The sequence below is a fragment of the Myotis myotis genome, unplaced genomic scaffold, assembly GCF_014108235.1.
Source record: "Myotis myotis isolate mMyoMyo1 unplaced genomic scaffold, mMyoMyo1.p scaffold_m19_p_6, whole genome shotgun sequence".
Lineage (NCBI taxonomy): Eukaryota > Metazoa > Chordata > Mammalia > Chiroptera > Vespertilionidae > Myotis > Myotis myotis.
In genome coordinates, this window is record NW_023416368.1 from 38,585,840 (window position 1) to 38,612,128 (window position 26,289).

General features: G+C 57.4%; 2 protein-coding genes across 3 annotated transcripts; one reads left to right on the plus strand and one right to left on the minus strand.

Moving 5' to 3' along the window:
- Positions 1-2,751: 2,751 nt before the first annotated feature.
- Positions 2,752-11,979, plus strand: PRR7 (proline rich 7, synaptic). The gene is made up of 3 exons (XM_036315523.1): positions 2,752-2,862; positions 10,554-11,207; positions 11,426-11,979. Exons 2-3 carry the CDS (start codon positions 10,796-10,798, stop codon positions 11,821-11,823), a joined length of 810 nt encoding a protein of 269 aa, XP_036171416.1. The 5' UTR covers positions 2,752-2,862; positions 10,554-10,795; the 3' UTR covers positions 11,824-11,979.
- A 633-nt stretch (positions 11,980-12,612) lies between these two features.
- Positions 12,613-26,283, minus strand: DBN1 (drebrin 1). Of its 2 annotated transcripts, XM_036315510.1 has the most exons (15): positions 26,028-26,283; positions 21,272-21,327; positions 20,558-20,670; positions 20,319-20,393; positions 20,077-20,223; positions 19,861-19,938; positions 19,453-19,604; positions 19,285-19,348; positions 16,321-16,380; positions 16,109-16,232; positions 15,268-15,405; positions 14,763-14,933; positions 13,666-14,336; positions 13,268-13,370; positions 12,613-13,129 (listed from the first exon to the last, which is right to left on the minus strand). In XM_036315510.1, the coding sequence occupies exons 1-15, from the start codon at positions 26,111-26,113 to the stop codon at positions 13,059-13,061; spliced, it is 2,109 nt and encodes a 702-aa protein (XP_036171403.1). In that variant the 5' UTR covers positions 26,114-26,283; the 3' UTR covers positions 12,613-13,058. The 2 variants fall into 2 exon arrangements, with proteins under 2 accessions (XP_036171403.1, XP_036171405.1); XM_036315512.1 differs by lacking the exon at positions 15,268-15,405 and having other exon boundaries at positions 26,028-26,280.
- Between the last annotated feature and the right edge of the window lie 6 nt (positions 26,284-26,289).

The window sequence follows — 26,289 nt, forward strand, 5'->3', positions numbered from 1 at the left end:
AGGGAATGTGGCCAGGCAAAGACGAGACAATGGCAATACTGGGCATTAGGCTGTAGCAGAGGCATGTGGGCATCAGAAAGGGTCTTCTGAAGATAGAAGTTGAAGCAGGCCTTTGAGACATTCAGCTGGGAACAGAGGGATTAGGAGAGCATACCATTCCATAGCATTCAAAGTGCAAAGACTTAGCAGGGGGGCAGGGGAGGGCACGCGACAGCCTGTTAACCACAAGTCTGTCCCAGTCTTAACAAACCTGTTGTTTGATAATCTCCCAGTGACCTCAGCCACACACATACCCATGCCCTGTGCCACCATAAGAGTTTGCTTATTGCCTCTGGGCTGGGTACCCCCTGCCATAGACCACATGAGCTTTGCTGTTGGTTCTGGATTCAAGTCCCAGCCTAGTCACTTTGCCAGATGGGAAGATGAGTGTGATACCTATTGCCTCACAAGGCGGCTATGAATGAGAAGTAGCCAGTCACCCCTCCCCTTGAGCCCCTAGGTCACTAACAGGACTGGATACCAAGCTGACAGTTATCTCAGGCAGTCAGAAAGAAAACTCCAAGCAACAACTTAGAAGATGGGGTCTCTTGGGCTATCTCAGGTCTTGATGGTGAGTGGAGTGTGCTCTTCTATTAACTTGAGGGAAACAGAGTAAGGAAAGGGCCTTGCCAAGCTCTTCCAGCTGGTGAGTGGCTGTTGCAGGGCAAAGGAAGGCAGCTGAAGATGAAGCTGGATCCTGCCCATGAGGTTAGGGCCCAAGGTACACTTTCCTCTCTGCGTCAGGCTCTGGGAGGAAGGGCAGTGAGGAGGTATCAGCATGCAGAGGCTGAAGCCCAGCCCTCGGCAGGTGTGAGTGGGTGTCAGGTGGATAGGAAGGACCCTGTGGCACACTACTGCAGTGGGTCCAGATCTCCCACCACCCTTCCCCTTGGGATAGGGAAGCATCCAGGAAACTTCTTGGCTAGGATTCAGCGTACCTTAAAGCGCACAGTGCACCACTGGCAGAGGAAACTTGGAATCACTTCCCAACAAGTCTTCCTGAGCTCACCTGCTCTGAGAGGGAGCTGGGGACTCGAAGATAAGCTTGGAGCTAAGTCTGGTAAGGAGGCAGACATGGGAATAGTGGGAGCCAGTGTGAGCAGGTGGCAGAAATCATTTAAGAGCTGGCAGGGCTGGGACTAGGGAGGGAAGGCCCTTTGGCTACAAAGGTGTCAGAGTTGGTGCCCTCCAACACACAGGACCAGATGTATCTGGATAGTCTAGGGCCGTGGTCGGCAAACTACGGCTCGTGAGCCACATGTGGCTCTTTGGCCCCTTGAGTGTGGCCCTTCCTAAGCCTTAGGAGTACCCTAATTAATAACAATGTACCTACCTATATAGTTTAAGTTTAAAAAATTTGGCTCTCAAAAGAAATTTCAATTGTCGTACTGTTGATATTTGGCTCTGTTGACTAATGAGTTTGCCGACCACTGGTCTAGGGCCTCTAGTGGTTTAAGATGGCTAAACATGAGGTGGGGTGGGTGAGGTGTGGAAGAAGGGAGTGCCTGGAGCTGAGGTCAGTGAGATACAGCCATGTATGGCTTTGGAAGCAGTAACTTGGGGTCTCATCTGGAAGGCAGTGGAAGAGTGCCTGCCCAGCATGTACAAAAGCACCCCAAGTTTCCTTTGGGAAACTCTCCACTCAGTCCGTGTGGTTTCGATGGGGCGGGGTTTGCACCCACTGCACACACACATCACAGACACCTAGAGCTGTGTGACAGGTGGGGCTGTTGGGGATCTTTGGTTGCAAGGTAGAAAGTGTTTTTGTTTTTTAAAGAAAGGATGGGAGGGAGCTGATTGACAGGAAGAAGACTGGGGCGGCTCCAGGGCCTTAGTCGCAGACCCGATTCTCCCAGAAGGAGGATGCTACAATCACGTTCATGTCTGCATTGCTGACATAAACCCAAGGAATCTGAATAACCAGACTAGAAACCTGCCCACTGTGCATCCGGAGAGTAGGGCACTTGGGTTAATAGGTCCACCATGATGACATCCCTGGGACACAATGATTCCTACCCCACCCCCCAACCCCCCAAATAGAGAACCTAAGAGTCGTAAGACAGCCAGGTTCTGGCTCAGCCTAAACAGTGAGGCCATCACTAGGGCTCAATTCTGTTGCCGGGGATGAGCAGGGTCCATGGAATCCAGCGCTATGGATCAAGCACTGGGTTCTGCTATTTCTAAGTAGGCATGTGGTGATGTAGGCTTGCTGGAGACACAGTGGGAGCGGCCTTGAGGCCGTGAATTCATGGTTGGCGCCACACTCGGGTACCTGCTGGCTCCAACCCCTGCCCACTGCAAGCGTGCAGAGCCTGTCAGTATATGGCCAGTGCCTGGACATGCGTCTGCTCTCCGGGCTGCGGGGTGGGTGTGTGTGGTGTCTAGACCTCAGCTGCTTGGCTGAGCATCCCGTGTGCTCGGCTGATGGTGTGCACTGGGTTTGCCTGCATATGCCAGGCCCAGAAAGCCTGTTGCTAGGTGTGCGGCGCGGCGAGCGCATTCCCTGTGCCAGGGGTGCCCGGCTCGGCAGGTGGGTGCGGATCCTCCGCCTTTGGCTCCCGGGACTGTCTCCTCCGCCGCGAGGTGTGGGGGGCAGGGGCCCGCGGCTGGCGGCCGCGCGCGCGCACGCCGGGCTCAGGACGCGCCGTGTACGCGTCCGTGCGCGCGCCCCGCGGCTCCAGCCCCTCGCTCGGAGCCGCCTTCGCTGCCACAGTCCGCTTCCCGGGGCTGCTGTCGCCTCCCCCCGGCCGGGGGCTTTGTCCGCGGGGCCCGCGCCGCTCTCCCGGAGCCAGGACGACGAGCTCGAGGAAGATGCCTGGGCCCGTGAGTACCGCGGCGGCGGCGGCGAGCCGGTGGGCAGGCAGTGCGGGCGGAAGACAGTCCCGGGGCCACCCCCCTTCCCGCGGACGGCTCCGCGCCCGGGCCCGGGTCGCCGCCTTGGACCCCGGCCCCGGCCAGCCCCTCTCCCAGCCCCCACGGCAGGGAGGGAGGGAAGGAGAGGGAGGGCGCCAGTGAGCGAGGGAGCCGGAGCGGGGCGCGAGCAGCCACTGGTTCGCTTGGAAACGGTTGTCACAGCAACGGGGTTTCGCTCCTCGGTAACGCGACTGTGGGGCGGCGACACCCTCTCCCAGCCCTCCCCCACCCCATGCGGGGCCTCAGCCCCCGGGCACAGGAGGAGAGGGGATGCGGGGACTAGCCCTCTCACGGTTGGGGCGGGGGACTTCGCCCCTCTGGCCCGTTTGGGTGTGCCTGCCTCCACAACCCGTCGAGGCTGGGGGGGGGGGGGGGGTGAGCGCACCTTGGAGCAAGATTTGGCTCCCACGTGGCTGCAGTCGTCGCAGCGGGGCCCCTGGGGTGGCAAAGGTAGGGGGGCCCTGGCAGGAAGAGGCATGGAAGCTGGATCTGGATCCCGCCACCCCCACCTGCCTTTGAAATGGCCCAACCCGAGCTGGGTACCCCATAGATGATGTTTCTTACCAGGGGAGAGGAGAGGGCAGAAGCTCGAATCTCTCGTCCTCCTGGCCAGGGCATGTGCCAAACGTGGCTTGGGCCGGTGGTGGGTCTGTACTACTCATTCCAAACCACCTTTCTGCAGGGAGGGGTGGGAGCAGCGTGTGCAGGGGCAGAGGAAAGGACTTTGCTGACCCGGGCCAGATGGGAGCACCCCAGCCCATTGTCTGGATCACAAGTGTCCCTATCTTATCTGAGCACAAAGCCCAAACTGTGCTGGGTGGCATGCAGGTTGGCTGCAGGCTGGCCAGTGCCACATGGAGATGCCCTGACCCAGGGAGCTCCTCTGGACAGAGAATGGCAGCAGAGTCAGAGGAAATGACCTCTGGCTCCCACCCAACCTCCCCTCAGTGTCAATGTGCTGGAGAGAGAAATGGCCCTCCAGCCAGCTCTCCTGGGTCTGACTCAGCAGATGCCGTCCCCTACTGACCACAGGCCTCGACCACAACCGCCACCCCTGGCTTTCCCTTCCCACCCAGGGTGATGTCCTGGGCACCAGAAGTGACCATTACCCTGGGCATTGAGACGTTGGCATAGATGTCCATGGATGAGTGGTGCCCTGAGCCAGGCCCAAGTCTCCTTCCCACAGACAGTAGGCCTCTGGAATGATTCACAGGCCTTTTTCATTCTCTTTCTGCTTGGGGGTCAGGGCTCTGCATCCATTATTCCTAATCCTTACAACAGTTTTGCAAGGTAAGTTTATTACCCCATTGTAGCATTGAAGATTCCTGAGGCTCTGGGAGGTAGTGACTTGCCCGAGGTCACACAACCAGTCAGAGTGGAGCTAGGTTTCCAGGGCTGGTTCTGCTGGCATCACCCCTCTGCCTGCTACACATCTCCTGTGAGCCAGGCAGGAAAGAACTGTGGAGCTTTCTAGAGGAACATCCTTAGCCTTCTTTCACATTCCTCCAGTGAGCAAATGCGGTCTTTCCTGCCTTGGTGCACCTTCTTCCAGAAATAGCCAGATTTTGCTCCCTGAGATGCTCCACAGGACTGGTCTGCTGCCAGGCTGGCTCCCACCCACCCTCCCTCCATTTTCTCTCTCTGGGGAAGACCAAGCAGTGAGGTTTGCCTCAGTATCCTGGGAATCTCCCAAGGTTCTAGTTCTTAGTTTTTGGCCTGATCACAGAGCAGCTGTGGGAGAAGGAATTTAGCAAAGAATGACCTATGTAGTGCTGGCCCTTGTGGGTGCTCAGTCTAGCTCAGTGGTTGGAGACCCAAATGCCCTGAGGGCCCAGGGTGGGGAGTGCCAGGGAGCTACTGAGCTGCAGTCAACGTCACCATGTGAGAATGTGGACTAGGTATAACCAGACTGTCCAATTTTCAAGATGAGGCAAAAATCCAGACTTTCATGTAAAAACTCCTGGTTTTTAAATGTTGGCAACTAAATATTTTTTAAAAATTGATTGTGGACCAACAAAACACGTCCATGAACCTTGTTCAGCCTGTGAGTCACGAGCTGCGACCCCTGGCCCACAGTGAAGTGATGGCACTTTTTGCCAGACCATGCCAGGCTTGTGTAGATGTAGCACCATGGTGTGGTTTCCACATATGAGCCTCTTGAGGCTGCAAGATGCTGGCATTTGGTTTGTCACATGCAGCTCTGTACTCTGGTCGTGAAGTATTTTCACCTCCCTCATCTGTTGTGTTCCTCCATTGGGCTGCCAGGCAGGCTTCGTCATCCCTGTCCTGCAGGTGAAGAGTCTTCAGCTCAGCCATGAGAATAGCTGGCATAGGGTCACACGGACCCAGCAGGGCAGGGCGGGGAAGAAGCAGGATTTGAACTCAGGGCTCCCCCAACAATGCTCTGTGTGTCACCCCAGGCCGCCCCTCAGAAAGAGTGGATCCTCATCTCCCCCTTCATCCCCCAATTTGTAGTCAACTCTCCTTGGAGGGACAAATCTGAGTATAGTAGATACTGACCTAAGTAAGGCCCCTGTGCCCAGAAGCCTCCTGGGGCTCCTGTCTCTGTTGTCCCATTTGCAGTTCCCCAAGCCTGGGGTTCATGGCCCAGTACCATGGTTAGGTCACAGAGATGCTGCCTACAGGTACTGGTGCCAAGCTAGTAGCTGGCCGAGCTGGAAAGGAGGTTGTGGCCAGCTCCATGCTTGGCTGACTTTGGCAACTGGGACAATTCCCATCATTTCTCTCTGGCCTGAGTTCATCTGTCTTGGTGTGAGAGGAGTGTAAAAATGTCACCAGTGCCTTCTTGCCAGGACAGTGGACTTTGCAGTCACTGGACTTCACAGTGTGGGCCTAAGGCAGCCCCAGCTTCTTGTCTGTAGAATGGGGGTGGCAGCAGCCACCCTCTGGGTGTCACTGAGATACTGAATACAAAGAGGCTAGCAGTGAGCCTGGCATGTGCAAGGGCACGCAGGATATGTTAGCAGCCTCTTTCTTTTCTTTTCTTTTTTTTTGCTATAAAGCATTTTTAACTTTCTTTTTTATTGAATTATTGGAGTTACATTAGTTAATAAAATTATATAGGTTTCAAGTGTACAATTCTATAATACATCACCTGTATATGTGTTCACCATCCAAAGTCTGATCTCCTTCCACCACCTTTTATCCCCCGTTTACCCTCTTCTACTGGCCACTACCCCCTGCAGCCACCGACTTCCACCCCATCCTCACTCCTCACACACACTCTGCTCCCTCTCTCCTCTGTCCCCTGGTCTGAGTCCCTGTCCCTTCACTTGATTGGTACCTTTGGCCTCACATGCAAGGAACCTCATGACCCAGAACCCCAACTGCTTGGGGTCTCCTCTACCCACAGCAGAGAGTGGCAAATGCTTCCATGCATATTTCCTCTATGAGGACAGAGATGTATGGTCCTCAGCTTGCTTATAAAACAACCTGCAAGGACCAAGAGCTGGGTGATGGCCTCTCTCTGTGACATTTTGATGAATGGCCCTCATTCCCCAGGAATGAATTGGATGCAGACCCAGCTCTTGAGGCATTCCTTGTCCCTACAGCTAAAAGACCAAATAGGTAACCGGACACCTCCAGTCACTCCTTCAGCAAGTGGTTTTTTAGCTACTGTGTACCAGGTGATAAGGACAGATGCAGCCTCTGGTGTTGGACATAGGCCTATAGAACACTGTTATATCATTGGGCTTCTTATCCAGCCTTGGAGGTGAGGTGGCTCAGGGCTGACTTGTCCCGGGAAGTGACAAGTGAGGCCGTGAAGCTGAGTAGTGAGTGCTGAGGCAAGAACAGTGAGGATGTATTACAGGCCCCTTGGAGAGAGAAAGCAGAACTGTAGGCAGTGCAGAATGGAGCCCTGAGAGGTAAGGCTGAAGAGATCTTGGCAGGAGCTCATCTCAGAGGCCATGATCTAGGTTAGTGGTTCTCAAAGTGTGTTCCCTGGACCAGCAATGCCAGCACTTGCTGGGAATTTGTTAGAAATGCAAACTCTCAGGCCCCCATCCCAGACCTGGGGGCGGAGCCCAGTACTCTGTTTTAACAAGCCCTCTATGTGGCTCTGGTGCTTACTCCAGTTTGAGAGGTTCCCATCTAACTGTGTTAAAGAGCTGGACTGTCTCCTGAAACAGTGGGGAGTTGTTGGAGGGTTCCGGCCAGAGAGGGCCCTGGGAAAATGGGCAATGTGGAGAGTGGGCAGGCTGGGCAGGAACACAGCACAGAAGTAGAGACAGTGGTGGCAACCATGGTAATAGGGGCCTACGTGAGAGATGCTTGTAGCCTGGCCAAGGCAGTGGCAGGGGAACCAAAGGAAGTGGACAGATGAAGACACACTACACTGAGGGTGAAAACAACAGGATTTAGTGGATAGAGTAACTGGTGGGCCCTTTGCTGAGATAAAGGACCCAGTAGCAGATCTTTGGGATCTGAAGTTGGGAGCCGGGGTTCTTCAACCTACAGGGGTACAGTAGGTCCAGAATGAGACATCTAGGTGACCTTGGGTGTCATTTAATCTCTTTGAGCCAAGTGTTCTCATCTGTCAAATGGGAAAAGTGCTAATGGTTCTCAGGACGACTGCGAGAACGGCCTGTGGGATCCAGCCCTTGGGCAGGAACGCCTTGGGGACACTCACATCTCTGCACCCCCAGCTCAGAAGCCTTGAAAAGCACTAACATTTGTTGAGCGTCTCCAAGCCCTTTGCACAAATTAGCTCCATCTTCACCGTGGTCATTGAGGAGGACACTGAGGCGACATGGAGTTCAAGAAACTCACTGCCCTGGGTCTCTCTTTTACTCCCTCCTGTGCTGCCAGTGAGCATGTGGCCTCAGAAAACTGTGCAATCCAATGTGCTCACAAACTCTACAAATAAATCAAGATGGAATCCTTAAAAAAATGTTCAAATAACCTGCAAAAAAAGGTAAGAAAAGAGAAAGAGGAAACGAAACAAATCATAAAATGACAGACTTAAGGATGAGTCCATCTGAACGCACTGCTCCTAGCACAGCCAGAGGCAGACACAGAGCAGGGATTTGGTGTGAACAGTCTGGAGAGGCGGGGGAAGGTCAGTGTGTACAAGAGGCTGCAGCAGGTCTGCTGGAAGCATGACAGAGGTCCAAGGAGCAAAGAGCTTGGGGAGCCCTTGAGCAGCGTGGCCTGGTCAGGAAGTGAATTTGGAAAGGCCTACAAGGATGTCCTGATGATGATGGATTGAGCACCTACTATGGGTGAGATGAGATGGCCTGAGAAGACACTGGGCAGGAGCCAGGCCTCAGGCAGGGTCTCACGCACTAAAACTGAGCGTTGGTGCCAGAGGGTCAGCTCAGCTGTAAGACTTCCTCTCATGGACACACAGTGGCCTCGTCTAAAATGCAGCAGTGGTTCCTGCCTCCTGACTGAGGGGCCACAATGGCACTCAGCTGGTCTTGGCCTGCCCCAGTCTGTTCTAGTGCCCAGCCAGCTGCACTGGGCTCCTGAGGGCAGGGTCTCTGTCCTTTTTTCCTGGTTAACCTGGAGCTGCCATCAATTTCTCCTCCACCATGTAGCCTTTTCCCACTCTTGAGCTGTGGGCTGAGGGCCAAAAGGGCCAGAGCCTTGATGGGAAGGAGCAGGAAGGCACATTTTGGCGACAAGCTGGCCAGTGTCCCCGTGGCTGCCAAGTCCTCATGTATAGGTGCACACGCACCTGGCTTTTCATATACAGTTCAGTTGTCATGTAGGGAAAGGTGTTTTGACACAGACTTTGCATTCAGACTTGGGCTAAATCTTAGATCCCCCCTTATTAGCTTTGTGACTTGGAGCAAGTTCATTTCCCTGTCTGAGCTGGTCTCATCTATCAGATGGACTCCCACCCCCATGAGAAAGTGCTGGTGAAGATCACACAAGATTCTGCATGAAAAGAGCCTAGAACAAGGCCTGACACACAGTAGACAGGCCTTGGTAGCTAGTTCTATTTCTAAATTCAGCTAGACATCACCTCCAGCCACAGAAGTGCCTTTTCTGACCCAGAGCTGTTCTTGCTCTGCAGGCCAAGGGGCCCCCTAGTTAGTATCAATTTCCTCAGAGCATTCCTGAAAATTCCTGTGGGCTCAGGAAAAGGAGAACAACGGATTTATTTAACTCCCAGTGACTGGCAGCATCGTGTTTTTATCAAGGCTGCGTCGCCATGGCAGCCTCATGGCAGGGCTGTGGAGGGGGTGGGTGGAACTATTGTTCCTGCCATTGTCTGTTCCGGAATGCAGGCCCAGGATAACGGGACTGGCACAGGCACCAAGTGGCACATGGCACAGGCAGCTGTTTCGTCTGACAAGAGCCCTCTTGGGGTGGCCTGTGCCCTGGCTCCCCCCCAGCTTCCTGCCAGACCAGTCTGAGATGGCTTGATGTGGAGCCCCCAGGTTGGGGCTCAGGCCCACCATGGCCCCCAAAGCTGGATGTGTTCCTTGGACATGTTGAGGATAGGGGTGTCCATGGGGCTCCTGGGAGAGGCCTCCCAACATAGCTCAGGCAGCACTCTTCCACCCCGGGCTAGGGTGTTGTAGTCAGGCTTGGATTTAAACTACAGCACGGCCACCTGCTATCTGTACAGCTAATTGCTTCCCCCTTCCTTATCTTTAAAATAGGACTAATTACAGTTACCCCAAAGGGTGCTATATGAAAGCCCCTGAGTAAAAGGCATTCAAGAAGGGCTCATTTCTGCTCTGCGGAGGTGATGAACAGTCGCCTGCCATCTGTCACTCTGCCGTCAGGGTCCCCTCCCACATACCTCTTAGGATGCCAGGTTCCCCTCCCAACCCTGGCTGTGGAGAGGAGTTGGGAGGAGAGGGGCCCGTCTGGAGCGGGACCAGGTGGTACTAAAGACTTTTCCTCCCCTCTGGGGAAAGGGGAAGGAATTGAGGGGAAGCGACCCAATGTCCTGGAGCTAGAAGGGCAGGGCCAAGTGGGACTAAGTAGGAGGTGAAGAAACTGGGATCTGGCGGATGGAGGCACATAGAGGAAAGGAAGAGGGAACAGCTCACGCTGGGAGGGTATTCGGCGCGGACAAAGGCAGATAGATGCAGCGGGAACTACCCGCCCCGAGCTCCCGCTAGAGAACAGCGACCATCGGGAGATCGCGGTGCGGGCTGGGATGTTCCATGCTTTGGGCAGCCAGGGGTGGGAGCGGGTACAAGACCTAGAGCGCCTGGGGCTGCTAGACACATGCATAGGGCTGAAGATAGGCGCCTGTGGTTGGTTGTGTGCCTCTAGGTGGGCCACCCTTTCCCCGCCGCCAAGCAACCAAGCGGGGCTCAGGGGGTTCGGGTGGCGAGAGAATCTCCCCTGCGCAGAGGCCCAGTCTGGCCTTCGCGCGCCCCCTGCTGGCCTGCCTGGAGTTCCCTCGGCTCAGCCGCAAGGCCGAATCTCAGGCCCGGGAAAACCCTACCGGGGAAACCTCGAGGTGTGACGTCACCCTCGTCGGTGACGTCACCGCCCTCGGGGAGTGTGGGGGTTCCGGCAAAGGAGGCATCCCCGGGACTGTACAGGGCACCGGCAGGGAAGTCATCGGGGGCTGCAGCGCGCCTTCACCGCGCCTTATGTCTGTCCCATAGGTCCCGCGCGGCCCCGGGTGAGGCCTGCCCGCTCGCCCGCCGGCACCATGGGAAGGAGCGGGCACCGGTACTGCTGCCCCCCGCCGGCGCGCGCAGGACTTGAGCCTCGCCGCAGGCAGCCCCCGGCCGCAGGTCCCCAAGTGACGCTGGCGGCTCCTGGGAGCGTGGCGCGGGCCCGGGGCCACGTAGAGGAGCCCAGTGTCCAGTGAAGCTGCCGAGGACCCGCCGCCCGCGCCGCCGCCATGGTTATGTCCCAGGGCACCTACACGTTCCTAACGTGCTTCGCTGGTTTCTGGCTTATCTGGGGGCTCATCGTCCTCCTGTGCTGCTTCTGCAGCTTCCTGCGCCGCCGCCTTAAACGGCGCCAGGAGGAGCGACTGCGTGAGCAGAACCTGCGCGTCCTCGAGTTGGAGCCCCTCGAGCTTGAGGGCAGCCTGGCCGGGAGCCCCCCGGGCCTCGCGCCTCCGCCACCACCGCACCGCGGCCGCCTGGAAGCGCCGGCGCACGCGCACCAACACGTGCACGTGCACCCGCTGCTGCATCACGGGCCGGCACAGCCCCACGCGCATCCGCACACACACCACCACGCACTGCCGCACCCGCAGCCGCCGCACCTCTCCGTTCCGCCCCGGCCCTGGAGCTACCCGCGCCAAGGTAAGTGCCGACCTAGGCCGGAGCGATCGGGATGGGCGGGGCCTCGGCCGCGGGCTGACTCGTGGTCTTCACTGGACCGGTGGCCCCAACCTAGGAGGGCACGGGCTGGGCCTGGCGTTGGCTAAGGTTTCTGCGGGAGGCTGGAGACTTGGCTAAGGTTTCTGCGGGAGGCTGGAGACGGGTGGTCTCACACCTTCGGACCGCTTCCCACTCCACAGCAGAATCGGACATGTCCAAGCCTCCGTGCTACGAAGAGGCGGTGCTGATGGCCGAGCCGCCGCCACCCTACAGTGAGGTGCTCACGGACACCCGCGGCCTCTACCGCAAGATCGTCACGCCCTTTCTGAGCCGCCGCGAAAGCGCAGAGAAACAGGAGCAGCCGCCGCCCAGTTATAAGCCGCTGTTCCTGGACCGAGGCTACACGTCGGCGCTGCACCTGCCCAGCGCCCCGCGGCCCGCGGCGCCCTGCCCTGCGCTCTGCCTGCAGGCGGACCGAGGCCGCCGGGTCTTCCCCAGCTGGACCGACTCGGAGCTCAGCAGCCGCGAGCCGCTGGAGCCCGGAGCTTGGCGCCTGCCGGTCTCCATCCCCTTGTTTGGGAGGACTACAGCCGTATAGAGGGGTGCCTGGCGACCCGAGCCCCAACAGTAGACTCCTGGCCTGACTGAGAGGCTTTTTAAATACTTCCCTTGGACTGTGGGGGGTGGGAGGGATTTCTTACCCCATTTGTTACATTTTGAGGATAATAAAGGTGTGTGATCTGGTTTGGTACAAGCGGAGGGGACACCCACTGCTTGCGTCCAAGGTTCTGGTGGCCAGGTGTGCCTGGGCCTTGGCAGGAGGAAAGCTGAGTGTGCTTTACAGCTAAGTGGCTGGAGGATGCAGAACTAAACCTGAGGTCAGCCTGCTTCCCCCAAGAGCCTCAGACCCCCTCTTCCCTGCCCATGAAATCACGGTGAGGTGCCCCTGTGGCCTTAGAGGTGGGAAAAGTTGGGAAAAGGGGTCAAGGGCAGGCGGCCCAGCAGCAGGCCCAAAGGGATCTGGATTTCTTTATTAACAGACATGAGCACGACCCGTTACAGAAGTTTGTGCTTTCCAAAAAACAGTTACTGAATGTGAAAAAGGGACCCAAGCAAAGAAGGGAGTTGGGGAGGGGCCACCCAAGCCCTGGGTCCCACCCATAGCCCTGACCTGAATCGGGCCTAAGGCCTCCAGCCTGGGACCCGCCCAGCAGGAGGGGGCAGGAAAGGGCTGGGAAGCTGAGCCGCCCCAGCTGGGCCTGCTACTTCCTTAGGGCCAGGTGGGTAGAGGTCAAGAGACGGGCAGGGAGGGGGTCCCAGGGAGCCAGAGCCCGCGAGCCATTTATTGCCATGTTTTCAAATTCGTGCAAAATATCTGAAGCCCTGGACAAAGAATACAAAGTGATATTTTTCCAAGAAACATAAAACTAGGAAAAGAAGTGGGGGACATTTTCCCACCAGAGCTCCCCCCTCACCAGGCCCCAAACAGGGTGAGGCCTCCACCCTGGCCAGCTGAGTGAGCAGGGAGGGCTAAGCGCTACAATCTGGACCGGGTTGGGAGGGGATGGAATTTGCAACAACATTTCAACTACCAACGGGAGGAAAACCAGTCAACTGTACAAGTCTCCTATCAACTTTTTTTTAAAAAAAGAAAGAAAAGCTGTAAAAGTCAGGCCCTTTGGGCAAGGAAGCGGCCAAGTCCCCGGACAGGGCCGGAATCTGGAGTGGGTGCCAGGCGGAGCGTCTTCGAGTACAGGCGCAGCGGGCCATCTGGGCAGAGGCCAGCGCAGGTGGGTGGTCTTGGCAAGGACAGCCTGAGGGTGGGCGCCACTGCTAATCGCCACCCTCGAAGCCCTCCTCCTCTTCCGGGACTGGGTCTGCATCCCAGCAGGTGATGTCAATTTCTATGGTGTTGGGAAAAGAGGGCAGTTAAGGAAATGGCCAGCAGATCCACGGCTGTATCCCCCTGGGAACTGTGCCCACCCACACTTAAACCCAGCATCCCCATCCTAATTCTGACCCATCATCCATACCCACACTACCTGGAGGCTTATTGTAGAACACAGGAGGCGGAGCCTTTGCACACAGATCTTCTGATTGGGCGAACTCCTCCTCCTGTGATTGGCTGAAGTACCCCTCACTGGCCTGCGAGGAGGAAAGCACTGGGTTACTGTGGCCCCACCCTGCAAGACTAGGGCTGACCTACCAGGCCTGAGACAGTTTCTCCAGCAACCAGTGATTCCATCCATGGTTACCAAGAAAACAGACACCTGACTTGGGAACAAAAGCAGAGCTGGCCCAGGGAAGGGGAATGGAATACAGCTTCCTCCTAATAATGTGGGTCACGAAAGGGGGTACTGCTGCAAGCCTAAAACACTCAGGGTCAGCCCCCTTCTCAAGCCCTGACTTCCAACCCTACCACCAGGCTGCCCTGCCCTACCTGAGTCCCCTCCTTCTGGGTGGTCTCGCCATTGGTCAGTAGGTGGGGCTCCGGCTCCGGCTCCTGATCCAGCTCCTCTAGAGCAGAGGGTGGAGCAGGGGCCTGGGGAGCAGCCAGGGGCACCCCTTCTACTTCCTCCTCTGGGTCACAGAAGGTGGCTGGTGGCTCAGGCAGCTCATCAAAATTGAGGAGACTGGCACAGACTTCACTTGCTGGTGGCAGTGGCTCCTGAGCCCCCTCATCCAGCAGGGGCACCTCCGCCAGAGTGACCTCGGCACCTGAGGGTGCTGTCAGAGCGCTAGGCTCAGCCTGGGGTGCCGAGGCACCATCCCCGTTGTCAGGCCATAGGTCAATGAGGCTGGCAGTGGCAGGGGCGACAGTGTTGGCAACAGCGGTGTCAGCAGCAGCAACGCCATCGGTTTCAATGGCAGCAGCTGCCAGGGTGTCGGCTGCAGTGGTGTTGGCTATGGCAGGCTCTAGAGGGGCAGCCAGGACAGCCTGCTCAGGAGCCACCATGAACATAAAGTCCTCTATGGGGCTGCCTTGCCCCTGGGGAGGCTCCCGTGCCTGCGGGGACTTCTCCACGGGGCCAGCCCAGGCCTCAGGGGCTGCAGCTCTGGCCTCCTTGCTGGTCCCTTCGCCCTCCAGGCCGGGGCCAGGCTCCTGGGTCTCTGTTACAGAACAAATGGAGGAGACAGATGTGACCAGCTCCATCAGCGAAGGCCATGGACAAGCACACTACCTACCCTGTCATGCACTAAAAATCTGACGACCTCCTGGAAAGAAGGCCTCCATTAATAGCTCCATGCAGAGCACCCTCCAGCACCCACTGGGTTCTGCTGCCCCTTTACCGAGTGTCTGCAAGCCACTCAGCAGCCTTGGGAGGAAGGCCTGGGTCCTACTCCATGGAGAGACACGGAGGCTCAGAGGGTAGATCTGACTGCCACACCAGGGCTCCTGCCTGCCACGGCCACCTCCAGGGCAGTAGTTTGGGTGATGGGTGGCCCAGGCGCCTGGGGAGTTGTTACCATGGTCGCCTGGGTTTTTCAGCACAGGGACTGGTGAGAGGCCCAGTACAGCTCGGGCCCCTCACTTACCTTGGGTTTGTGGAGGTGGTGGTGGCGGTGGTGGAGGCTGAGAGGACGTGACCTCATCCAGGGCCCGCTCGATCTGCTCAGAGACAGGAGTGGAGGCTGTGCTGGAGTCAGATGGGCTCCGGGTGGGGATGGGGGTGGGTGCCATCCTCCGGTGGCTGTCCAGGTGGCTGCCTGTGGAACAAACCCCCACGGTTAATGAGGGCCAAGAAGCCAGGTGGGACCAGGATTGTACACCTCAGGGCCTGGCCAGCATCTCTTCTCTGGAGTCTGGGTGGGGGGCTGGGAGCTCCCCAGGCTCCCCAGGGTCCAGACCACAACTCCAGACCCTATAAGCCAGGCCCCTGGGGGTCAGTGCCCCTTCAGGGCCAGGGAAAAGAGGCAGGCAGTACCTGCTCTGGGGACAAACACCAGAGATCAGTGGTCAGGCTGGGGAGTAAGGGCAGGGGTGCTGCTGGGAAGTGGGGCCCTTCTTACCCCCCTGCCGAGGCCTGGGGCTGCTACCTACATGGGAGGGAGGAAGAGAGGTTTGGGGTGCGGTGACAGGTGATATAGGGAAAGGGAGTCCGTGGAGGGGAGGAGGAGGAAGAGGAGGAGGAGGAAGGCCCACTGTCCGATGCCTTTATGAAAGGGCAGTACGGACGACCTGCCGAGAGAGACAGACAGAGAGAGAGACAGAGGACAAGAGAGGGTCAGTCTCCCCCACCCCCGCCCCAAGGCCTCACCCACCCCCAGAGCTGGCCCTGGATATCCAAGCTGCCTTTGGCCAGGGCGCACATTCAGCCAAGCTGGGCTACAGCCTCAAGCACCAGCCACAAAAAGCAAGGAGCCTGCCCAACACAGCCAGCCTCTGCAAAACACACACCCATGGACAGCCTGCCCCACCCCTGAAACCCCAGCACAGGCCAAGCACACACAGGGTCAAACACTCAGACCAGCAGACAGAGCAGAAGGGTGCTTCTGGGGAGGCAGAAGCTACAATGGAACCTTGACAGGGAACCTGGGTGCAAGCTCCAGGGCTGCCTCACATGCACCATAGCCCTCAGGCTGGACCTGGTTTAACCCCAGCAGGGCCACTCCCTATGGCCAGGGGCGTGCCTTAGCCCATGCCAGAGCTGCCTAGATGGCCTCTAGCACTGCCCACTGCTCAGCCAAAGCCCAACATTGACCATCACCTCCCCAGCCTTCTCAGTCCTGCCACCTGGGAGGCAGTGGGTGGGAGCACGCTTGATGAACAACCTTGCCTTCTCCAAGGGTCCTTGGGCAAGGCTTCTCTTCCAAAAAATAGTGTCAGAGGCTCAGGGCCAAAACCTGAGTGGGGGTCAGGTGAGGGTGGGACCTGGGACTACCTGGTCTATGATTGAAGGGCGAGGGTACATCGCAGCTGCCCACAGAGGCCGATGCGACTCGTTCCTGCTGCTTGAAGAACTCCCGTGGGTTGTCAGGCCGCTGGGCAATAATGGCCGCTGCCTCCTGGGGACACAAGGGAAGGGTCAGAGACAGGCTGGCCAGACTGAGGCACTCCCTGATGGACTCACCTGCCCTGCCCCCCAGCTCTCACCTCTACCTCCGATTCTGACTTCTTCATCTGGGTCTCTTCCTCTTCATCCCTCCGGTCACCCTGGGAAAAAAAGGGACAGTGTCCTGGACACCCCCACCAGGAGCTCTAGCCCCACGTTTCCTCCATAATCTGGCAGGAAGAGGCTTGCAGGTGGCCTCTCTGCTCCCTTTACCACCATCACACAGCTCCTTCTCTCCATCCACAAGGCCCTCAGCCACCTCATCTCCAGCCTGGACAGATGCCTGGGCACCCAGCTCAGCTCCTCCTGCTCCTTCACCCCAGATCCCCAGTCTTCCAGGACCACTCCCTGCTTTGCAGCCAACTTTTTTCAAACCTCCTACCCCAGTATCTAGCCAATAGCGCTGTCTGGATTTCAGCCTGGTGACTGAGGCTTCCTCATTAACCTCCCTCCACCCCTGACTGGACCCACATTTCCCTTCCCCTGCCTGACCTCATCCCTGTCACCTCCCCAACAGCCCCCTTATACCCTGACCTGCCCACACTCCCCGAGATGTAGACCTAACGTCCTCAGCATGACATAATAGTTTTCATCCCTGGAACATGCATGCCATTTACCACTTGGTATGGGAGATGAACCTCTCTCTCCTCAGACGCCCAACCCCCACCCCCGGTCCAACTCTTCCTGCTTCTGGCTCAGCTTGGGCACTGCCTCGCGGGGAAGAGGTCCCTGGCCCATTCAGGTCCTTTCCTTCTTTGGGTCCCCACCAGGTGTTCTAAGCACACACCACAGGTTACACTGTGTCGGAAACCTCCTGTTTCCGGGGTCAAGTCCCCTACCCTTTGCGGGTGACACAGGATGAGAACTCAGGTCTCTGTGTGTGGCCAGCATGAGGTTGAGTTGGCACATGTCTGCTCAGTTGAATTCACTACACCAAAGCCTCTTCATAGTGCCCCCTGCTGCTCCTGTGGCAAATGGGGCAGGAGGGACTGAGGGGGGACAAAAAGCGGCAGGTACGGTGGTGAAGTAGCCGGGCTCCTGTTTTTGAGCACATGCATAACCGATAGGGTGCATTAGAATGCCCTTCAGTGTCCCCCTTCAAGAGGGTTGTCACTCAAAACTTCGTGTCTTCCAGAATGAAGTCTAGACTCCTCTACCTGCTCCTCAGCCCACTGGGCTCCAGTCATTCTCCTTGCCTTCCCATAATGAATATCCAACCAGCTTTATCGGATCCTCTGTCCCTGCCAGTATAACTTCCCTAGGTTCCTCTGCTTCATTTGGGGAAAAAAAAAAAAAAAAAGACCAGAGTTGGTTTCCCACCTACCAACGACATGAAAACACTGAGACAAGTTAGGGCTGTGGGCAGGAAGAAGCTGCCGCTGTGCCTGAGCATCTGCAGATATACAGGAGCTCCCGGCAGCCCAGGCACAGAGGGAACTCAGGCAAGAAATGCAAGTCTTATCAGAAGAGAGGAAGCATTTTATAGTTCTAAATTCCAAAGTTCCTCACATGGGATCTTCCTAGAGGACCTGAACTTGTAAGGCCACTACACTGACCTGTCAGAACAGACACTGTCACTATCACAGGAGCCACACATGAAGGGGTCAGATGGGGCTATCAAATAATGGTGCAAGTTCCTTAAGATTGTGCCTGAAATGTTGATAATTAGTGCAAGATAAGTGATCAGCTCAGAGGGGACACTATGCTATTCTTCCTACTTTGTGGGTGTGAAATTTCCTATAAAAAGCAGCTTTTTCAAAAAAAGCCCTTGCTCTGAATGGACAAACTAAATGTGATATATACAGTGGAATATTATTAGCCTTAAAAAGGAAGGAGACATTCTGACACATGGATGAACCATGAAGAAATTATATCGAGTGAAATAAGCCAGTCACCAAAGGAAAAATTCTGTATGATTCCACTCATGTGAGATACCTAGAAAAGTCAAATGCATAGAGACAAAGTAGATTGCTAGGGGCTAGGGGGAGGGGAGAATGGGGAGTTAGTGTTTAATGAGTACAGAGTTTAAGAATGGGAAGATGAAAAAAATTCTGGAGATAAACCGTAGTGATGCTTGTACAACGTGAATGTATTTAATGCCACTAAACTGTATATTTAAAAACGGCTAAGATGTTACATGTCATGTTATGTGTATTTTAAAAATAAAATCTTCGGTTAATTTCATCTTGTTCATCTTCACCACCATATTTTTAACACCTGGCACAGGCAGGTGGTGGCAAGGGTTTGTTGAATGAATGAGGCTGGAGCTTACCAACTACACATTACCTCCACCCATCCAGAGGCTGGCGGGATTGGTGACCTATGAGAGCCACTTAATGCCAATGCCTGCAGGGTGTCCTGCCCCCTCCCTCCCAGTCTTCTCCTGTGGATGTGGCACTGAAGCTCCTTTGGGTCCCCAAGGCCCAACATCTGCCCATCATAGTCCCAATCCGGACAAGTACCACCCACCTCCCGTCCTGAACTATATCGCACCACTGAATGACCTTAATTCAAAGCATGAGGATTTTCAAAGGGCCAATCCACAGGCCCTATGGGACACCCCAATGTTTGAAGGTTCAGACAGCATCGCTGGAACAAGGGGCTGTTCTGAAGGAGACACTGCACACACAGTGTATTGCTCAGAGCACCAGCCAGATTCATTTGTGTGGCTCTTCAGCAGTAGTGTTGGGGGACCAGGTCTGCAGCCCTAAGTGCAGAAAGCATGTCTAATCCATCTGAGCCCCTCAAGCCAGGCAAGGGAGCCTGGTCACTGAGGGTCTGGGTCAAGATAGATTTTCCTCTTTCAGACTAAAGTAGAAGCTTCTCCAAGCTTTACTCAGCTCCGGGCCAGACCCCACGTGATTGAGTGGCAGATCTGACCCTTCACGGCAGCCCATGGAGCAGTACCCAGAACACCCAGCACTGTCTCCCCAAGAGGCCCGGGAGCACAGGGCCCACCCTCATTTCCCTGACCAGGAGGCTGGAAGCCCTGGTTAAGAACTTACAAAGATAGACTGCTCATTTAACCGCCTCTTGGCCTCCTCAGCTTCTAAGGTCTGCTGTTTCCTCCTGAAATGATAAGTGAGCCTAAGTGGGCATGCACCCTTACGGAGGGCCCACAAGGACCTGCCTGTGGCAGGGCGGGGCCTGCAGCAGGGCGGGGCTGGGCACACCTGTGCTCTTCAATCTGCTGTTCCCTCTCTCTGTAGCGCCGTTCCCGCTCCTCCTGCTCTTGCCGCTCCTGCTCCATCCGCTCTTGCTCAAATCTGAGCCTTTCATCCAGGGCCTTCTTCCGCTCCTCCTCCTTCCTCAGCTCTTCCTCCTTCTGCAACCGCCCGTGCCAAGGCAGTGTAGACCCTGAGCCTGGGGTCCCCCTGTCCCACCAGGCCATCCCCAACCCAGGGCCAGTGAGGTCTGGGTTCTGAGAAAACATGAGTCCCCTGAGCATAAGTCTCACTCTTTCAGCTGGGGGAGCACACGGGATGGGACACACTATTGATGGGGGACTTGAGGAGAGAATCCCAGGGCTACCCCATGGGGTCGGGTCAGCTCAGCCTGCAGGCTGGGGTTGGGGTCCACACCTTAGCCTGCTCCCAGAACTGCTCACGGTTAATCCGCTTCATCTCCACAGCTGCGTCAGTCTTCTGGTAGGTGGTGCCCTGCAGAGTCACATGGCCTGGTATGAGCTCCGAGAGCAGGCTGAGAGCTCCTGGAGTTCCTACCAGAAAAGGCTGAGGACTGAGAGGGCGGGAGTAGGAGAGCCCTGGGCAGGGCCAGCTGGCCTCAGGCACACTGACCACCGGCTCAGCATTCTCATCCTCACGCAGCCGCAGCCGGTGCAGCACAGGGCTGGAGAGCCGTGCCAGACCGTTGGAAAGCCGCTGCCCAATGGCGCCCGCATCTATGTCTTCCACGCTGCTGGCATTCACAATCACATCGACACCCTGCAGCAAGAAGGTGTGTTCAGGCAGTATGGCTCCCTCCCATCACCACCATCAGCATACAGACCCTGGGTAGCTGGTCCCACCCCGACTCGCACCTGGAAGAATTCAGCCACCTTAGCCACATGGCTGGCACAAGCACATTTTCGGGCATCAGGCACATCTTCACCAACCTGCAAAGTAGCCAACAAAGAGGGGGTTGAGAAAGGACAAGAAAGGACAAGAAGGGCCTGGGCTCTCTTCCCAGGGGTAGAGTGGGGTTCCCTCCACAGGTGTCAGAGGGTGGAGGGTAACTGTTCCGGGGTCTCAGCTCCCTTCCCAGCCCACAGCTGCATACCCAGTTGATGAGCACGTATTTTGGCAGCGCAGCCTGGGAGTCCTTGACGCTGCAGAAGCCGTACATCACCTTCTGGTTTTCAAAGTGGCCTGAGAGTTCCTGCAAGCCCCCGTCTGGAGGAATTAGGAGGCATCAGGACTCCCATCTCCTAACCCTTACCCCACCGAGGGCCTGGAACCCAAAGGAAAGACTCCATTTGTGGGCTCTGCAGGCACTGCCCCTCCCCCCTCTTCCCTCCCAGAGCTCTGTGTTGGTGTGAGAATGAGTGGCAGGCAGGCACTGGCCTTGCCTCTGAGTCCCCAAGGCCTGATTTGGGGTAGGACTGAGGAAATGCTTGTTCTTCACACATCCTCATGACATACTAGTAACTGGTGAGGTAAAAGAAAGCCTTTGGGCTCTAGAGAAAGTGTGGGCGATCCGGGCCATCCCTACCAGGTCCCCTCCCCATAGCTGGGGACTCTGGGCTGTGTGACTCCTCCTCTCTGAGGCTGTCTACTCCTTATCAAACAGGAAACAAGGCTGCCTCCCTCCCACCCTGGGGAGCTGAGGGATGATCAGGAAGGACACCTGCCGGACAAGTGTGGGTCTGCTGGATGCAGGCAAGGAGGTGACCAGGCGCCAGGTGACCTACAGCCAGGCGGGTGGGGAAGAACACAACCAGAGGAGCGGGGAGGAAGGGCTGAGAGAAGGCAAAGGAATGGCTGGAATTCTTACCTCCCGATGCTGCAAGCTTGAGGTCATCTGAGCCATCCTCATACGTGTACAGAGCCCTGGGGAGAGGGAGTGGTGGTTCTTAGAACTGTCAAGGCCCAGGCTGCCAATTTTGGGTGGGGACAGCTCTAGGGAGGAGGAGGAGGGACACAGACGGGGCAGGACAGGAAGGGGGCTCTGCCCCAGCACTCACTGCCTGACAATAGGGCTAGGAACCATTTCTGGAGCGGGGACACCCTGAGACCTGGTAGAGGGGCGCCTGGGTTAGGTGGGGAATAAACAATGGGGGGTCGGGTAGAAATCACTGTCCATGTGTCACGTCCTGGGAGCTCTGGTCCTGGCAGCCTACAACTCAGCCAGCGGGTGTGACATGGAGATTCCAAGGCGATGGTTCCTTGGTTACTGTTCCCTGGCTACCATGCTCCTCATCCCCCATTGGCTGTTGCCAGGCGTGTGTCTGGGTACCCATGGCCCCTCCCCTCACAGCAGGGGAAGGGGAGGAGAAAGAACCTGGTGCTCACTCTGATCAGGGCATCCCCTGGTAACCATGGCAACCCAGCGACTGGCACATGACGGGCCCACTCCAACTGCAGTCTCCTGAACACAAAGGACCCCAGGGACACACCCTCAGCCTTAATCGATGTCTCACTGAAATGTGGATGAGGTCACCCAGATCCCTCTTGCCCAGACCGGGGCCCCTGGGTGGTTTTACTCTTCCTGGTCTTCCAGCCCCCAGGCCAGCTCTGCTGCCGCTGAGGCCCTGGCCTCCTGGGACTGCCAGCCTTTCCTTTAGCCTTAGCTTCACCAGAAAGCTGACTTAGCAGCCTTCCTAGCTTTTTTCCTCTTTCCTAGCTTTTTCTCCCAAGTGGCAGTGGCACAGCATCCATTTCACAGAAGGGAAGGCAGAGATGTCTGCTCCTGAGGACCCCCTTGGGGAGAACAGGCCTGGGGCAAGGAAGGGCCTTGTTCCAGAGGCTCCAGAGGGCTCAGTCCCTTCCCCATTTCCCTACTGCCAAGGCAGAAGGCAGGGGACTGGGAGGGTGGTGGGAGCACAAGAGGTCTGGACAAGAGAAAGGGAGAGTCAGTGGGGACAACAGGGAGAGGTGGAAGAAAGAGAAGACAAAAAGAAAGGGATAAAGAGGAAATGAAGGAGAGAGGAAGGGAAGGGAAGGGAAAGAAAAAGAAGGGAGAGAGGGAGGAAGCAGGAGAGCAAAAAGGAGGGCCTGGCCTAGCCCCGTGAGGTCAGCACAAGTCACTGCTAAGGACACACACACACACCCCAATTCCCAGGATCCCTCCCTCATGAAAGGGACACAGGTGGGCTGTGAGGCGGGGAGCTCTTGGTCCAACTGTTGCCCGGGCCCCCTTGCTGGCAGCTGCTTCCCAGAACAGCTGTCCCACCACCTGTCCGGTTGCCCTAACCCACCACTAGGAACAAAGGGCCCTCAGAGAAACAGGATCTGTCCTTCCCAATTCCACAGATGAGAAACTGAGGCAGAACTCTGAGACCCTGGTCCCCAGACACTGCCTTAGGCAGCATACGCCCAGGGATGAATGTCAGCCTCTCGAAGGCTCTGCGGGCCCTTGCTACTCCCAGGAACGCCTGCCCTGCCCCTTCCGTCCTCAGTCCTTGCCTACCTGCTTTCAGGCATCTTTCTCACTCCGGCCACAGCCCTGATCAGGCAGAAACCGCATCTACGTTCAAAGGCTTCAACAGGCCTTCGGTCTTGAGCTCTACCCACCTGCCCTTCCAGCTGGACCTCTGCGTCCACACCACACGCTTGGGTTAACCTCGGTGGCTCCCTGATGCCGAACGCAGTTCTGAGTATTTCCCACTCTGGAGACTGTGTACACGGTTCCCTTCGCAGGAAGGCTAGGTCTGTTTCTCCACCCATGCCCACCCTTGGCAGAAATCCCTCGGGGTCCTGATGCCAGATCTCCAGGAAGCTGTGCGCCGCCCCACACCACTTAGCACATCCCAGCAGGGATGGAACAGGCATCTGAGCCCGCCCCAGATCTCACTAAACCAGTGCTTCTTACATACATCAGAGACAGCCTGGGCCCGGACAGCACAAGCAATCAGGAGTGGGGGAACCGGGACTCTACACATCTCACCAGCTCCAACCCCTGGTGATAGACATTGCCTTGAACCTAAGCTTCGTGAAGGCGGATATCTGACTCAGTCAGCCAACTCACTTCACTCTCTGGGTTCAGGATCCAGCACACAATAGCACCAGTAGGTATTTGTAATATTGACACAAGCTCTGAGAAACCATCTAGGCCAGAGAAACTGGAATGAGGTAGGAGCCGGAATATGGCAGCTCCAAGGAGAAATGCTGGGGTCAGCTGAGGCGAGAGGCTGAGGGCAGGCAGAGCCCTCAAGACAATGGCACTCTCAGATGTTAGAGATGGAAGAGCCCTGGATGTCCCAGGTATGGTTGAGCCCAATTCCCTCTTCTTCTTTTCTTTTGTTTCTTCTTATTATTTTTAAAGTTTTTATTGACTTGGGAGAGAAGGGAGAGGGAGAGAAACATTGATCAGAGTGGAACACTGATCGGCTGCCTCCTGCACGCCCCCTACTGGGGATGGCGCCTGCAACGGAGCATGTACCCCAATGGGGAATCAGTGCATGGGAAGGCACTCAACCAACTCACTACACTAGCCAGGGGCCCCTCTTCTTATTTTCAAGAGGATCAGAGAGGAATCAATTCTTGTGTGGTCACACTGAGTCATGTCACATCCAGGGCAACACTGGCTCTTCCTGGGTCCCTTGTCCCCGTGACTGGGTAGTGGTCCATTTCAAAAGAAGTGAGCTCGCCCCACCACCCTCACCACTCAGAGGCCAGGAAAGGGAGAATAATGACAAGCCCCCTTTCCCCAGGCAGCAGTTTTATCCAAGACACCTTCCTCTGGCCTCTGAGTACAGGGTCTGCTCCTAAGTCCTGAGACCCCACTGTATCCCTAGCTCAATGCCGGCATCTGGGGGCATTCATGCCCCCCCCCCCACTGTAGGATGTCATTTTCACCCCTTTTTACAAAATGCTATCTAGGCCCTTGGGAGTGAACAAATGTGTGCAATGCAAGGGTACATGTGTGCATCTGTGTGTCCCACACAAAACCCAGATGGGAAGTGACGCACGCCAGTGATGAATAACTAGTTTTGGCCACATGGATACTGCTCGGTGACGGGAGCTCAGGGCCCTACTGAGCAGGAGGTGGGCCAGCAGTGGTTTTGGTCCCGCACTGGGCCCCCAGAGTTCTGCTTTTGAGAGGTTAGGGGCAGTGATATGGTGGTAGACAGTACCCCTAGACTGAGGGCGAGGGGGGCATTCTGAGATGGACCACGCCCCTCCCCAGGCAGGGCCCATAATATCCCAAGGCCAGTTCCTCCACCAGGCCAAGCTGGCCACTTGCCCTGAACTCCTCCCATGATCTCAGCCCCCAGGAGCAGGGCTGGGACAACGGGCTGGCCGGCTACCCACTTATGCTGGCCTATGCTGGCCTCTCCTATGACTGACCTACAGAACATGGGAGCTTGTCTCCCGAGTCCATCTCTCCAGGCAGGCCTGGCTACCAGCCAGTGCTGCAGTACTGTGGCATGGACGCCTGGCCACTCGTCCCCTCCTCCAGCCCCCAGGTCAGTATTCCTACCGTAATGCCCTCCCTTCTTGGGTAAAGCCAGCCAAGTGAGGTCCCTCAGGCCTACCCTCACTCCGTGCCTTGGTATCCTGCCGGCCAGCGGGAGTAGAGGTCTGGGAATAGAATGAGCACCTCACCCAAGAGATGAGTATTTTGGGGGTGAATGATTCCTGAATGGGGCAGTGTGGAACCCCTTGGCTTTCTTACCACCCAGAGCAGGTGGTCCACCCCGCCCAGCTCAAGCTGGAGACAATAGCTGTGGACGGGGAAGAGGGCAATCCCGCTCCTCCCCCACCAGGGAGCTGAGAGCCCCTTGCACTGGCCGCGGGGCCAACGGTTCAGAAGATCTGCTCAGCTCCTCATCCCTTCCTGGGGGCTCCCTCCAGGCTTGTGCGCCTGAGGGCTTCCTCCCAGGGTCCCCAGACGGCCCGCTCGGCAGGCAGTTCGGCCCCCTTGGCATCTCCCAGTCCAGCTGCCCGATCCCTGAAATCCCCTTCACCCTGCCCCCTCCGCGGCCCCGGAGAACGGGAGTCCCTGGGCTGTTGCCATGTGGCCATGAACATCTTTCCATCACACCCCAACTCCGAGAGGCCCCCCCGGTGGGCGGGGCACCGGCCCCTAGCCCTCTCCGCTCCTCCCCCGCCCCAGCGTTCCTTTGTGCTGCGGCCATCCGTCCGGGCTGGGCAGGGCAGGCTGAGCTGGCTCCGCTAGCTGGGTCCCCGCCCCGTCCCCGCCCGGCCCGTGCCCGCTCGAAGGTAGCGAAGGTGCCCTTGGCCGGCCTTGCACACCTGTCCCCCGGGCCCGGGCCGGGGGATGGGCTCCTGCCGGGCCACGAGCCCGGGCCACATGTCCGGACCCCGCGTCTCTCCGGCCCGCGTCCGGCCACCTCTCCCACACCGTTCCGGGGGCGGCCTCGGGCGCTCGGGGCCGGCAGCGCCCCGTCGGGACCCCCGGCCCCTCCCCCGGCGCGCACAAAGGCAGCCCCTTTCGGAGCTCCCGGGCCGCTGCACCATTCGGGGTCGCCCCCACCTTTCCCGCAGCCGAGCGGCGGGCAGATGGAAACAAAGGCGCGGCGGCGCGGGGACAAAGGGGCCGGCGGGGGCGGGGGCGGGGGGCTCACCAGTCGGCTGCGCTCTCCTCCCGGATCACCTCCTCGTACGCCGCCAGCAGCTCCAGGCGGTGGCCGCTGAAGCTGACGCCGGCCATGCTGCGGGCGGACTGAGGCCGAACGACAGATGCACAGACGGACAGACAGAGGAGGAGGGAGGGGAGGAGGGAGTCACCGCCGTCGCCGCCTCGGAGCCTCTGCAGCGCTGCGAGCGGAGAGAGCCAGCGGCCGGGGGAAGGGAGCCGGCCGGCGGGGGGCGGGGGGCGCTGGCTCC

What these genes read in the sequence shown, in the direction of transcription:
- PRR7 (XM_036315523.1), top strand. Translation starts at nt 10,796, where the DNA reads ATGGTTATGTCCCAGGGCACCTACACGTTCCTAACGTGCTTCGCTGGT. An exon ending in CTGGAGCTACCCGCGCCAAG is followed by an intron (nt 11,208 to 11,425) that starts GTAAGTGCCGAC and finishes CCCACTCCACAG; the next exon opens with CAGAATCGGACATGTCCAAG.
- DBN1 (XM_036315510.1), bottom strand. Translation starts at nt 26,113, where the DNA reads ATGGCCGGCGTCAGCTTCAGCGGCCACCGCCTGGAGCTGCTGGCGGCG. An exon ending in AATACGTGCTCATCAACTGG is followed by an intron (nt 20,394 to 20,557) that starts GTATGCAGCTGT and finishes GCTACTTTGCAG; the next exon opens with GTTGGTGAAGATGTGCCTGA. An exon ending in AGTTCTGGGAGCAGGCTAAG is followed by an intron (nt 19,605 to 19,860) that starts GTGTGGACCCCA and finishes GGGCGGTTGCAG; the next exon opens with AAGGAGGAAGAGCTGAGGAA.